The 14,592-nt window shown below is 51.3% G+C and overlaps 1 protein-coding gene across 1 annotated transcript in view; it reads left to right on the top strand.

Moving 5' to 3' along the window:
• Positions 1–984: 984 nt before the first annotated feature.
• The window catches only part of CSRP1 (cysteine and glycine rich protein 1), a 25,249-nt gene continuing 11,641 nt past the window's right edge, over positions 985–14,592 (top strand). Inside the window, exons 1-2 of the mRNA XM_017896483.1 lie at positions 985–1,324; positions 12,394–12,506. Of these exons, the coding sequence (XP_017751972.1) occupies positions 12,395–12,506 (112 nt within the window). The 5' untranslated portion in view covers positions 985–1,324; position 12,394. The remainder of the gene's footprint in view (positions 1,325–12,393; positions 12,507–14,592) is intronic.

Here is a 14,592-nt window from a genome sequence, read left to right as displayed (position 1 = left end):
AAACTACAAGACAGGGCTTTGTTTCCCGAGGCTCTCACTCCTTCTTTACTCCTCCTATTCCTGGAAACACCATTTTCTCTTGCAGATTCTTCATGTTCCCCCAAATCCAAATTCACAAGTTCCCAAAAAGGGCAGTGCTCCTTGCTTGTTGCACTGCAGGACAGAGTGGGGCCGGGAGGATGAAAAGAAAATGATGCCTCCCTTTATATCTGGCTCTCCTTTCCTACCTAGGCCCTCCCTGCCAGAGGCTCCTGGGGAGCTCCTTCTCTGTCTAGAACATTGGGTTTCTGGGCTGTTTCCCATTCAGGAAAGGGGTGAGGGCTCTCCTCCCGCCCAGGTAGCAGCTCTGGAGGCTGTGAGCTTCTCTGCCCCCTGAAACGCCTGCACGGGGCACTCAGGAAGGGCTGGGGACTGGGTGAGGAGGTGGGGACAGAATGCCCCCTGGAAACTGTCCCCGGGGCAGCTTGAGTGGCCTGAGCCTGTGTCTGTCCTACTGAAGGTTGGAGCCCCAGAGAAAAGCCTCTGTGGAGGCACCCACTTTTCAGAACTGCTGCTTTTGGGGGAGAACACCTTTTCCCAGGTGTTGTCCTTGGGGTAGCAGGGAAGACTGGGAAAAACTGAGCGGCAAGAGCTGTTGGAGGGGGGAGTTACATTTATTGACTGTCTGTCACATGCCGGGTGCTGCTGAAGGTCGCGGGTCCTACAGGATCTCCTTTTAGCCCCTCATATCCCTGTAGATTACAGGTCGTTCACAGATGACCCTGAACCCAGAGGGGCTGTCTAGGCCCAGGGCCCAGCTAGTGAGTGGAATCGCAGAATCAGACCTGCCTTGGAAGGGTCTGTCTTACCCTGGCGCCCAAGATGTGTCCCTTACCCTCTGCCACCAGGACATGTAAATTCGGGACACCCCTTTCGTTAGGGGTCCAAGTTTATCATAGGTCTGATCTCTAAGGTCACATCTTCGCCTTCTCACCTGACCGACAGGAAACCCCTGAAATGTCCCTCGCACGTGCAAGACGTTTTCCGCGGTGGCGGCAACAGGGCGCACAGTGGGACCGCAGCACAAGCGCGGGGCACCCCCAGAGTCGGCGACTCCTGCCCCCGCCCCTGAAGGCCGGGCCGTCCTGGGGCCTGGGAAGGCAGCACCGCCGGGCTTCGCGCCATGACATCAGCCCTGGAGTGGTGCAGTGTGCAAAGCCCACTGGTTGGCGTGGCCCGGGACACGCCTTCCCCGGAGCGGAACAAAACGGCGCGCAGGCTAGGCGCACCCAGCCGCCACTTCCGAGAGCGCCTGTCGCCCGTGCGCCGCCAAGCCAGCTGCCAGGTGAGTGCGCCCCGCGGAGGGGCGCCTGGGCACGCACTCAGCGCCTCCAGGTCTTGCTCGCTCCTCCGCGGCCCCCGGGGCTGTCGCAGGCAGGGAATTGTGAGAAGTGACCGCAGTTAGCCCGGGCAGTGCTGCTCTTTCCTGGAGGCACTAGGTCCCTCCCCATCTCGGGCCTTCCTGGGCTTCCTGGACACAGTTGGCTTCCGCGTGTCCGTGACCCAAGGCGACCCGGCTATCCCCAACCGCCTGCGGGTCGTGCAGAACAATCGGCGATTCTGCGCGCCACTGACGCTCATTGTATGGCAGAGAGATGAGGGCATCCGTGCCACCCCCTCCCTCACCCTCCGCTGGGGAGAAAATGCCTGCGGGCGGGGTGGGGCAAACATCTGGCTTCATGGACCTGACCTTGGACATCTGTGCCCCTGAGCACAGGTGTGAGTTTTCCCTCTTGCGAAAGAACTGCATGGAAACCTCTCTACACCAAATCTTGGTGCTAGGTGGTGATGGTTACTGAAACCTGAAAGAGTCTGCAGTCAGTGTTTTCTGGCCTCAGTCCTTGAAAGCTGGGGAGTAAGAAAGGGACTGGTGTTGAGCGCGTTTAAAGCAAATCACAATGTGTTAGCTAACAGTCAGCCCTCTGAGGCAGGTATGTATCTAGCAGTACAGACCAGAGAATATTTTGCATGCTTCTGGTTCTGGTGCTGTTGTGATCTAACCAGGACCCAGGAATCAGCTGGAGCAATAGTGGGCTCCGGCTCTGCCTAGAGCCCTGGGCTCCGGCCACCCACCCCGCTGCTCCCTGAGAGTGAATGAATGGGCAGGCCCTCCCCACGCTGGGATACTGTCACAGTGGCACCGAGAAAATCCACTGGGCCCTGGTAGAAAGTGTATCAGTGTATCATGAAGAGGTGGCCTGGCGTCTTGGTGGGGGATTGTTTGGAAGGCAGAGTTTTGACTCAGATTTGCCACTTAATACACAGGTTTCCTTGGATAAACTAACTTCTCAAGGCCTCAATTTCTTTCAGGGATGCTACTTGGGGAATGTGTTACACAGAACCTCCGACACAGAAGTGATCTGTCAGTTACTGTCTTCTTTCTTGTCCGCCCCCCATCCCTTCCCTATCTCCCAGAAGCTAAGGAGGCTGAAGGTGCTGCCTGTCTCCCTCTGTCCTCTCAGAGTGCATGTTGGGGATTTTCCCCAGGTGGGATTTGGGGATGGTACTGAGCTTCCCCTGCTCTCACTCAACTGCTGCCTCCTGACTCTCCAGCTGGTTTCTGGCTCAGGAGGCCAGGCTACCTCTTTTGAGAGAGACTGTCTTCAGCCCTCAACTGCTGATGGGCAACTTTTACCCATTGTTTCCTAAATCCAGCTTCCTCCTGCTCACGGTCTTCCAGTGAATGACCCTTTTGCCTTGGAGAGGATATCCTGGGCGGAGGCAGACGAGGAAGGAAGTTTATCCTGCAGAGGGTGTAGTGTGGGTTAGAGGAGAGGGAGGAGAGAACTGTCTGCAAGGCATGAGATGCCCGGGATGGAGAGTATGCGGGGGATGCAGGACAGAAACTAAAGAGAAAGCCCATCAGCTCTACAACTGGCCTGCTAATAAAATGGGAAAAACAGGGGTGCTGTGTGGCCTCTTTGCCTCTGGTCTGTCTTAGCACCTTCTTTCCTGGCCCAGGTGTTTGCTCTTTTAATTGCACACATGGTCATCTGCTTCTGGAGCTAGTGAGTCCTGACTGGGCCAGAGTTGCAGCCTGGGAGTGTAGTGACACTTGACTGGGTGATCAGTACATATTTGATGAATGAGTGGGGTAGCAATGGTCTTTCAGCTGAGTTGGCCTGCTGGTCACTCATAAACCTTGCAAATAGTTACTAGCCAGTTTTTCCACTTGGGTAGATTGACAAGCAGGTGAGAGAAAAAAAGGCATAGGGTTTTTTTTGGTTTTTGTTTTGTTTTGAGGCAGTCTTGCTCTGTCGCCCAGGCTGGAGTACAATGGTGCAACATTGGCTCACTGCAACTTCCGCCTCCTGGGTTCAAGCGGTTCTCCTGCCTCAGCCTTCCAAGTAGCTGGGATTACAGATGTCTGTCAATACACTCAGGTAATTTTTTGTATTTTTAGTAGAGATGGCATTTTGCCATGTTGGCCAGGCTGTTCTTGAACTCCTGACCTCAGGTGATCCACCTGCCTCGGCCTCCCAAAGCATTGGGATTACAGGCATGAGCCATTGTGTCCGGCCTGTTTTTTTTTTTTTTTTTAGAGACAGCATCTCACTATATTGGCCAGTCTGGTCTCGAACTCCTGGCCTCAAGTGATCCCCTCCCTGTCCCCACCACCACCTCAGCCTCCCAAAGTGCTGGGATTAAGGCATGACCCACTGTGCCTGGCAACATAGTTTTTATTCACTGTCCATCTCCTGGTGGGGGAAGCAAATTGGGAAGGCGTTTCTGGCAGGTTGCTAAAGTTTTAAATATTTATGTAAGCCTAGCTTATTGTGAAACGTTGGCTGGCTAGATGAAGACACATGGGTTAAATATTTTGGGATCCAAAGAGGTGCTAGTGAGAATAAAAAGACTTTTTCCTCCAAGTCAGCCATTTGGCATTACTCAAGCATATTGCCAAATATCAAAAGAGACACAAAACTGAACAATAGGCATTAGAGTTGGCGTGTCCTTAAGATAAGGATAACCAGATACCTGCACTTGCCGTATACCAGACAGTGTGAGAAATACTTCACATGTGTTATCTTGGACAATTTATGAAGTAGCTACTGATGCTCTCCATTTTACAAATGGAGAAACTGAGGCTTAGAGGTAGTAAGAAACTTGCTCAGGATCACAGCTGATCAAGTGAAGCTGCCACTCCAACATAAGCTGATTGTTTCCAGAACGTGTGCTCAGTCACTACCTTACTATTTTTCTTTGCTCCTCTACATTTCCTTTTTCCAGATCAACTCACTAAGGAAATATCTGCCTTTTGTGAAACACATCAGCTTTACACGGTGCTTTACAGTGACTTATAAACTATTTAAGGAAGATATCTTTCACTTGGATGGCTCAGGGTTAGAACTCCTGACCTCTGGGTTTTCAGTCTGTTGCATGGCCAGGTAGGAGCAGAGGGGACCCCTGAGAGTTAGTTGCCAGTCACCAATGGATATGCTTTCACCACCTCTGCATGTTGAGTTTCAGAGCCAGGTTTGCAGAAAGAAAAGAAGCCTGGAAAAGAGCCTGCTTGAGAAAGAGAGAGCGAGCTAGTAAAACTTGAGGGGAGGGCAGAGAAGGTGAGGTGGAGGGGTCCTGGGTTCTGACTGCTGTTTCCAGTTGTCAAGAATTTATATGGTAATGACGTGCCTGTACTACGCAGCTCCCCAGGAATGTGTCTGACGCCAGCACTGAGTAATTCCCATGTATGGTAAAGTGTGTAAATACGGGGGCAGCTAGCATTTCCAGACTCTGGTATTTCCAGTGCTTCCCCAGGGCCAGAAGGCAGTGTCTGAGTCTTCAGCGGTGACAACAGAGGAAGAAATGGAAGGTTAGCAGCTGGAGCTCAGCCCCAGCTAGGCTGCCAGCACCCCCTACCCCCAACTGTGTGCCTGGCTTTCTTTATGTGGGTAGGGGGAGCGTGGGTTGGTGCTTCCTGGGATGTCAACTGCAAACAACCTGTGTTTATAAGGCCTAAGTGCTAATTTGCTTTAACTTTTAAAATTAATCAAAGAAAAATCATTCACATCATCTTGTTCAGCATGGAATAACCAACATCATTCCAGATCTGGATAAAAACAAGGAAACCCCATTTGTTAATTTGTCTGTGAGGCTTTATTATAATACAGGATTTCCTGTAGAAGTTTTAAAATACTACAAAGAAGTCAACGACCTCCATTTCTCGTGGCTGACCGTTCAGACTTCTTTTTTTTTTTTTTTGAGAGGCAGTTTCACTCTTTCCCCCAGCTGGAGTGCAGTGGCACGATCTTGGCTCACTGCAACCTCCTGCCTCTGGGTTCAAGCGATTCTCCTGCCTCAGGCCTCCCCCCGAGTGGCTGGGATTACAGGTGTGTCCGCCGTACTCGACTAATTTTTTTTTTTTTTTTTTTTTGATATGAGAGCGGAGTCTCGCTCTGTCGCCCAGGCGGAGTGCAGTGGCCGATCTCAGCTCACGGCAAGGCTACGGCCTCCCGGAGTTTTACGCCATTCTCGGCTGCCTCAGCCTCGTCCCAGTAGCTGGGACTACAGGCGCGTCCGCCACCTGAGTCGCCCGGCTAGTTTTTTGTATTTTTTAGTAGGCAGACGGGTTTTCACCGGTGTTAGCCAGGATGGTCCTCGAGTCTGTCCTGACCCTCGTGATCCGCCCGCCTCGGCCTCGCCAAGAGTGCTGGGATTACAGGCTTGAGCCACCGCGCCCAGACCTTTTTTTTTTTTTTTTTTAGTAGAGATGGGGTTTCAATGCTGTTGGCCAGGCTGGTCTTGAATTTCTGACCTCAAGTGATCTGCCCACCTCAGCCTCCCCCAGCGTTAGGATTACAGGAATGAGCCACTGTGCCCTGCAAACTTCTGAGCTCCAAGAGTAGGGAGCTCTGCTCCAGAAGGCATCGGGGGCAAGTGGGGAAAGGGAGAGACATACACCATCCTTGTCAGCTCACAGTCTCACAAGGGCCACTGGACATGGATTTGAAAAGAGAAAACTCATACAATAGAGAGAAGGATCCCTGAGCTAGAATGACAGTCAAGTTCTGGAGTCCCACAGGGCCTGGAGTGATGGTAGCTCAGTGATGCTGGTTACTTTCTCAGAGAGGCGGGTCGTGTGCAGGGTTCTGAAGGAAACATGAGGTGGGATATGCAAAGCTGAGGCCATGCCTGCCCCATCTCCATGGCAACCATTCTCCCCCTACCCGTGACCCTGACCTTCAGGAGAGGCTGATTTCCTGAGCTCTCAGGTGTCACCTGACTTGGCTCTGAGCCCTGACCAGCCGGGCCCCCTCCTTCCCTCTCTGCCCTCAGCTGCTCTCTGGACACTGGGACGTAGAGGCAAAAGCTGAGCTACAGATTGGAAGGGATGCCAGCCCTCCTGTCCACCTGGCAGATACTAAGCAGCTCAGCTAATGCGAGGGAACTAGATAAACATCTGACAGGTTTCTACTGGAGCAAGTGGGTGGGGACTTTGGCCCTGTGCCGTCAGTCTCTCTTTTGCCCTAGGGAATAAGTGATTTTGGAATGGGAGAGATGGGATTTTTCCACTGGAGAAATAAAGATATGGGATGGTTTTGAAGGGTTTGATAAGAAGGGGCTTGCCTTAAGACACTGGTGGCTGGCAGTTAGGGATTTTACATCTCTGCGATGGTTCCTTCAACCTGTCACCTGAGCTGGACTTTTCTTCTTTTCTTTTCTTTTCTGTTTTTTTTTTTCTTTTCTTTTCTTTTCGACTCTATTGCCCAGGCTGGAGTGCAGTGATGTAATCTCTGCTCACTGTAACCTCCATCTCCTGGGTTCTCATGCCTCAGCCTCTTGAGTAGCTGGGATTATAGGTGCCTGCCATCATACCTGGCTAATTTTTGTATTTTTATTAGAGATGGGGTTTCACCATGTTGGCCAGGCTGGTCTCGAACTCCTGACCTCAAGTGATCCGCCTGCCTTGGCCTCCCAAAGTGTAAGGATTACAGGCGTGAGCCACCGCACCCAGCCAAGCCTGACTTTCATGAGATTTGGGGTGACTGCGAGAGTCTGTGACCTTTTTCTTCTCCTTTCACTGATGCTGTAAGAGCTGCCACCTTGGCTTTCTCGTCTCAAGACTGAGGATCTGGGTGTAGTCCTAACTGGGGATCTGGATACAGTTCTAATGGGACAGCCAGGCTAGGAAGATATAGCAGCAGACACAGCAGGCTTCTAGCCTCCAGCCATTTCAGGAAAATAGCTGACCAGGTGTTTTCAGCCATTCAGTAGAAAATTCAAGCTCTGTTCTCCGTTGAGATGGTCAACACAGTGAAATGGGACATCACAGACAGCTGGGGGGAGCTAAACCCCAAAGAAGGGCAAGTAACTTGTCCCACACTCGTTTGCTGGGCTGGCAGATGAATCAGGAGTTCCTGGCCCTATTTGGCATGTTACCTCTTAAGCCTCATTCCTTCCATATGTGGACTAGCTACATGTGGACGGCTGGCCCACATCTAGCAGTGTGGTGTGGAGGTATGACTGGGCCAGTCGTGTGAATGGTAGTCAGAGGGGGGGCACTTACAGTGTGCTGGCCATCACTTCCATACATCCTCATTTAATCCTTACAGCTCAGTTTTAGGGAGTCCGTATGTGGTCCATTTTAGAGACAAGCAAATTGATGCTCAGAGAGGAAAGTAACTTGCCCAAGATCATTCAGCTAGGAAGGGGTGAGTCTGTATTGATTGAATCCCAGCTCCTGTTTTCCTAACCATTGACCTGTGCACCCTGAACCCTGACCTCAGGAACTTCTCTTGTCCCAGCCTTCTGCAGGGCCTCTGTCCCCGAGAGCTGGGAAGGCAATTAAGAAGGAGCCAAGTGTCCCTCTAAGGCACTCCATGAACTCTGAGAAACAGGTTTCCTTTTAAGGCAATTTGGCCTCCCTACAGGCAGAATTTGGCTGTTGGAGAGAAGGGGCTGGGCAGAAAGGGAGTTGGTGGAGTGGAGACTGAGCCCCCGCCTGTTGCCAGGGTTCCCTCCAGCTTAGCCTCTTCCCCACAGGCAGGGTCACCTGGAGGGATCCTCTTGTGGGCAGAGGGGGACAGGACCCCATCCACAGGCACCGCCTGAAACCCTTCCTGGTTAGGGACAGAGTCATCACTTTTCATCTCAAGGCAATAGAGCCCTGTCCTTTCACTGGGCTCTTGAGGGGAGACCCCCCTACCCTTACCCCAACGAAATGACCAGGCTCAAAGAGCAGCCTAGCTAAAAGCTAAGAGGTGTCCTGAGCAGATTTTCCTTACTGGCAGGTCCTTGGGTTTCACCCATTTCTCCGCCCATGGTCCTGATTCCCTGGGGCCCTGCTGGATGTGGGCCCCTGACACGGAGCCAGGGAAAACAAGGGGAGGCCTGTATGGAGCTGTGGGTCTCCCCCAGAGAGAGAAGGGCTTTTGTGTCTGTAACAAAACAGTGTTTGGAACTGGCTCCCAACCATGTGGCTGGGGGAATTTTCCTCCCTTAGGGGTGTTCCTAGGGGCCTGAGTATGTCCCCTGCTGGTTCAGGGGGTTGGAGAAGGCTGAGGAAGAGGGCCAGCACTGATGTATTGTATGCCTACCACGAGCAGCCCCTCTTAAATATGCAAGGGCCACAGCATTGTGATTGGAGCACAGAGAACTCAGAAATAGATGAGCTTGCATTAGAGTCCCAGGTCTACCTCTTCCAGCTGTGTGACTATAAGCAAGTTGCCTAACCGCTCTGAGCCTTGCTTGTCTTGTCTGTAAGGTGGGCATACATTCTTTATCTTCGTATGATAAGGATGAAATGAGATGATGCGGCTGGGAGCGGTGGCTCATGCCTATAATCCCAGCACTTTGGGAGGCCGAGGCAGGCAGATCATTTGAGGTCAGGAGTTCAAGACCAGCCTGGCCAACATGGTGAAAACCCGTCTGTTAAAAAAAAACACAAAAATTAGTCGGGTATGGTGGCAGTGGCGGGCACCTATAATCCCAGCTACTCAGGAGGCTGAGGCATGAGAATTGCTTGAACTCAGGAGATGGAGGTTGCAGTGAGCAGAGATTGTGCCACTGCACTCTAGTCTCTGTGACAGAGTGAGACTCCATCTCAAAAAAAATAAAGAGATGATGCAGATGAGCCATCTGATACATAGTAGGCATTCAGTCCATGGCAGTGTGGGTGCCGTGGCTGAGTTCCAAGGGTCACATTGAGTCACCTGATCAGAGGGAGAGGAGAGCCTGTGTGGGTCTGTACAACTGGACACATTATCACAAAAGCTTCCCAAGCAGACCTCCCCTCACAGCTCACTGGCCAGAAATGGTCTCAGCCTGTTCCTGATCCAGCCACTGGCAGGGGAATAGAATCTCTATGGTTGGCTTAGGGGACACAGGCTCTGTTCCTCCATCTGGGGAAAGGGCATCTCCGCAGTCACTCAATGGCCTGAATAAAATCGGGATTTGTAGCAAGGAAGAAGGGGGAAATGGCTGATGGTTAGGCCGACCATGATACACGTTGCTGACTGCCATTCCTGTCTAACTGTCCTTCATATTTTATGGTTTTCAGCCCCAAACCTTTGCTTGACAAGGGCAGCTAGCAGTCCTCAGAACAGAAAGAGGCTGAAGGAACAGTGTGACATCAGAGGCTGGGAACGGGGACTGTCTCTGGATCTGGAGGCTCAGGCCCCACGGGTTATCTGAGGAAGATAGAGATGGGGATGTGAGTAGTTACAGAAATTCCTTCCAGGTGTGTCAGCGATGTGTGGGAGCCTGAGGAGGTGTGGCTGGTCCAGAACCTGGGAAAGGGAGAACTGGGCTTATACAGCAGGCACCGTCTACCTAGATCCCCCAGCATCACCAATACCACTTCCCCACAGTAAGCTCTGCCTCTCAGCCTGCAAACACTTACCAAGCACCTCCACTGGGAACCAGGCTCTGCAGAGATTCACCATGCAGAAAGAATGGCCCCAGAAGCCATGGCTTTCAATATCAGTGCATCCTTCATTCATTCCTCAGCTATTTCCTGGCCACCTATATGAACAGCCACATGCCAAGTGCTATGCAGGGCATGGGGACAGAGTGGTGAACATGACCTGGATCCCTACTTGAGCTGAGGCCTGTGTCACCCTCAGATGGGAAGCTCTCCAGTAGTGGAGACTGTCTCCCTCTGCCCTTGACATTGACTCTTTAGCTGCTGGCACGAGCTCTATTACCAGGAGGGTGGGCTCTGGTTGCCACATCCCTGTTTTCAACATTTCCATGCCACAGGTTCCGTGAGCTCTCTCCTTAGGCTCCTTGCCTCCTGAGGCAACAGACCCCTCTGACTCCAAGCCCCTTTATTTCCCAGCACCTCCCTGTGTCCTTTACTCACCATGTCCTGGACAACCCCCGGCACCAAGCCTGTACCCACTGTAGGTGGTGCTTTGTATAACCCTTCCCTCATGAACTTCTGTTGAAAGAGCTGGAAGGACGGTCTCCCTCCTTCAGCCATGTCTGTTGAGTGAGTGAGTGAAATGGAAGGAGAGAAGCAGGCCCCATCTGTTCTCCACACTCACTAGTGTTACCTTCTGTGCTGCTCTGTGGCCATGCGGGCACTGACCTGAGGCATCGCCTGGACTTGTGTGCACCGTGTATGTGCCAGGCACTGTGCCTTGCCTTTGACGTATCATATCTCATTTAATCGCCAGACATACTCGGTGAAGTCACGATTTTTATCTGCTTTTTTTTTTTTTTTTTTGAGACGGAGTCTCACTCTGTCGCCTAGGCTGGAGTGTAATGGTGTGATCTTGGCTCACTGTAACCTCTGCCTCCCAGGTTCAAGTGATTCTCCTGCCTCAGCCTCCTGAGTGGGTGGGATTACAGGCGGGTGCCACCACACCCGGCTAATTTTTCTATTTTTAGTAGAGACAGGGTTTCACCATGTTGGTCAGGCTGGTCTCAAACTCCTGACCTCATGATCTGCTTGCCTCAGCCTCCCAAAGTGCTGGGATTACAGGCATAAGCCACCGTGCCCGGCTTTTATCCTTATTTAACAGATACAGAAATCAAGGTTTGGAAAGACTGACTGTCTTGCCCAAGGTCACACAGCCAGTGAGTGACAGGATCAAGATTGAGCCAAACCTGCCTGGCATCGGGACCCCAGATCTGAACCAACATCTAGAGCATCTCAAAGTTGGTCCAGGCCACCTGCTTTGTTTGCCTGGGGTGCTTGTTAAAAATTCAGACTCAAGTACCTCATTCTCTCAAGTACCTCATTCTCAGAGCTTATAATTCATTAGATGTGGGGTGGTGTTACTAAATCTGATTTTGTAAAAGCCCCTCCTCTGAAGCTTGATAACTCTGCCCTGTGTGCCTACCCCGTGCTTTTCTTTTTTTTTTTTTCTTTTTGAGACAGAGTCTTGCTCTGTTGCCCAAGCTGGAGTACAGTGGCACTATCTTGGCTCACTGCTATCTCCACCTCCCAGGTTAAAGCGATTCTCCTGCCTCAGCCTCCCGAATAGCTGGGATTATAGGGGCATGCCACCACACTTGGCTAATTTTTGTATTTTTAGTAGAAACGGTGTTTTGCCACGTTGGCCAGTCTGATCTGGAACTCCTGACCTCAGGTGATATGCCCAATCAGCCTTCCAAAGTGCTGGGATTACAGGCATTAGCCACCACACCCAGCCCTGCTTTTTTAAAACAAACAAACAAACAAAAAAAAAAACACCTTTTTTCTTGTGGTGAACTATAGCTTATATACAAAAGTGTGCACAATGTACAGTTCAAATAATAATTATAAAGTAAGCCCCCATATGACAACTATCCGAGTTAAGAAGGAAAGCATTGCCAGGCAGTGCCTTGCCAGCCTGCCTGGTCTCCCACCCAGTCATGGTCCCTTCCTTCCCTTGGAGGTAACTCTTCTAGGGTAAAAGCTTGTGATCATCATTCCCTTGCTTTTCTGTAGTAACTTTTCCACCCATGTGTCCATCCCTTGACAATGTGAGTTTAGCCCATTTGTGAATTTCATACAAATGGACTTGCATTTTCCCAGCTGTGGTCTGTCTGCTTCTTCCCTTCCACATTCTCTTTGAGACATGTGTAGGGGTAGGCAGTCCATTTTTATGGTCGCTGCAGCCTTCTTTATAAAGCCTGTTTCTTCTACTGATCCATATCCTTCAGAGTGCCTAGCACAGGGCTGAAAATGTAGCAGCTGCTCTGTAAAGACCTGTTGATTACACTGGGGGAGGAAATCCCTGAGTAACGTGTGAGGATGCTGTCGAGAGCTAGCAGAAAGTGCTCTGCCAGGCCTGGTGGCCCCACTAGGCATTCTGCCCTTATCTTTCTCTCCTCCGGCTCTGGCTGTTGAATTTCTGTCATGGACAATCTGAGATATTTCCATCTCCCTGTAAAATTAATTCCCATTTCTGTGTCCCTTTTCAGAATGCCGAACTGGGGAGGAGGCAAGAAATGTGGGGTGTGTCAGAAGACGGTTTACTTTGCCGAAGAGGTTCAGTGTGAAGGCAACAGCTTCCATAAATCCTGCTTCCTGTGCAGTGAGTACGCCCCAGGCCCTGTTGCTGTTGTCTTGGACACCCTGGACAGGCCTGCCCCCACAGGCTGGGCCCTGTCAACACACCAGGGAACTGGTCCCGTGGGATGTAAACAGCTTGACATTTGGCTGAAGCGCATCTGGGCAGGGAAACACTTAAGGGCCTCTTTGTTCCGTTCAGAAGCTTCTTTCTAAGGGATAAACTGGCCAGAGTGGGTCGGGGTGGCAGGCGTTCAGGGGCTGAAAGCCAAGCTGTAAAGACTTGGTTAAGAAAACTTTCCACTCAGTTCTCTCTTCTCTCTCTCCCTGCCATGATTTCGTCATTTCAGAGCAAAACACTTTCAGCGCTTTGGACCCTAATTATATCTTGTTCAAAGGAAACAGAGGCCACAACCTCATGGCAAAGCTGAGTCTGGAGGAAGAGCGGGGCTCCTCCTTCCTCAGCCCCTTGCAGCCCGGCCCATTCACTTCTTCACTTCCCATTCCCACTTAGCCTGGGATGAGAGGAAGAGGGAGTGCAAAGTTCCCTGATATCTACTCCTAAGAAGCCAGAGCAAGGTTTGCTCCAGTCACAAGCCTAGATGAGTAGGAAATCAGACAAAAGATGCCAAGCAACTCACAGAGGTCAGGTCGACCCAGGGATCCTGATACTGTGATGCTGTATCCACTGGTACCTGGACCAGGTGATGTTTCCAGGATGTGGCAACTTAGAGAAGCCTCTCCTCAGGTTCCTAAATGAGTTGGTTCATTGTGATCAGAGCAGAAGGCCTGGGTTAGAAGAAGAGGCAAGGTGCATTTTCTTTCCTAAGACAGAGTCTCACGCTGGCACCCAGGCTGGAGTGCAGTGTCTCACTACAACCTCTACCTCAAATGATCCTCTCACCTCAGCCTCCTGAGTAGCTAGGACTACACATGCATGCCACCATGCTTGGCCAATTTTTTAAAAACATTTTCAGAGAGACAGGGTCTCCCTATATTACCCAGGCTGGCCTTGAGCTCCTGGGTTTAAGCAGTCTGCCCACCTCAACCTCCCAAAGTGTTGGGATTACAGGTGTGAGCCACTGTGCCCGCCAAGGTACATTCTCCATGAGGGTAGGCAGAATGGATGGTAGAAGAATGTCTTAGTTAAAAAAGATTCGGTGTTTATTATCTGTGTGATGATGGACAAGCTACTCAGTTTCTCTGGTTGAGTTTTCTCATTATTACAGTGGAGGTAATAATAGTTACCTCGTGGGATTGTTGTGAGAATTAAAATGAAAGAAGCTTGTAAAACAAAGCACTTAAAATAATTATGAGTGTTGAAGAAATGATATGCACACACACGCATACATGCACACACACACACACTGCTGAGGGATCTATAGCAAGAGGGTGTGATAAAAGAAGCCCTCACCAGGGGCTGCGGCCCCAGCCCATCTGGGAGATCCAACAATGGGGTCCTGTCTGTTCTGCATTACATGAAGCAAAGTTTCATGATTTGTGCTCCAGAGTAGGATCCAGATGGGCCAAGAGCCACCTGTTCAATGACCATTTGCATCTCTGCCTGTCGCTAGGCAGACCAACCTGAGGCCACCCCGCACAGGGCAGCAGGGGCCCCACATCCTGCTCAGCTGGGCCTGGAGTGACAGCTCCAGGGCTGCGTCTGATGAATGAGGAGTAAACAAGGTTTCGTGGAGCTTTGTTGGCTTCCAGCCTGCAAAGGAGGCCAGAAACAGCAGCGTCCTGTTATCAGCAGTTCACTACTCTTAGGAATTTCTAAGCCGTTTATCTTTCCAGAGTGAATAAGAGAGAGCTTGGCGCTGGCTGGAAAGGGGGTCTAAGCTGCTGGGATCCTAAGGGCCCCTCTCTTTGCTCCCAGATGTTGCTTAATCACTGACCATAAGGGGTCAGCTGTGGGTGGGAGTGCCCGCCTGCAGACCTGTTTGTGGAGGAGTAGTCCGTCAGAGGGTTGAGGGAAGTCAGGAATTCAGGGGGTGGCATAGGAAGGAAGGAGCAGGGCCTGGGGCAGGGTGTGAGGGATGTTGTGGATGAGAAACAGTTGTAGAAAGTCAGGCTGGGGAGCAGGGCTCCAGGGAGGGTGGGGGGCGGTG

The sequence above is a fragment of the Rhinopithecus bieti genome, unplaced genomic scaffold (genome assembly GCF_001698545.2).
Source record: "Rhinopithecus bieti isolate Rb0 unplaced genomic scaffold, ASM169854v2 scaffold_24392, whole genome shotgun sequence".
NCBI classification, from domain to species: Eukaryota; Metazoa; Chordata; class Mammalia; order Primates; family Cercopithecidae; genus Rhinopithecus; species Rhinopithecus bieti.
This window is presented reverse-complemented; position numbering and strand designations above follow the sequence as displayed.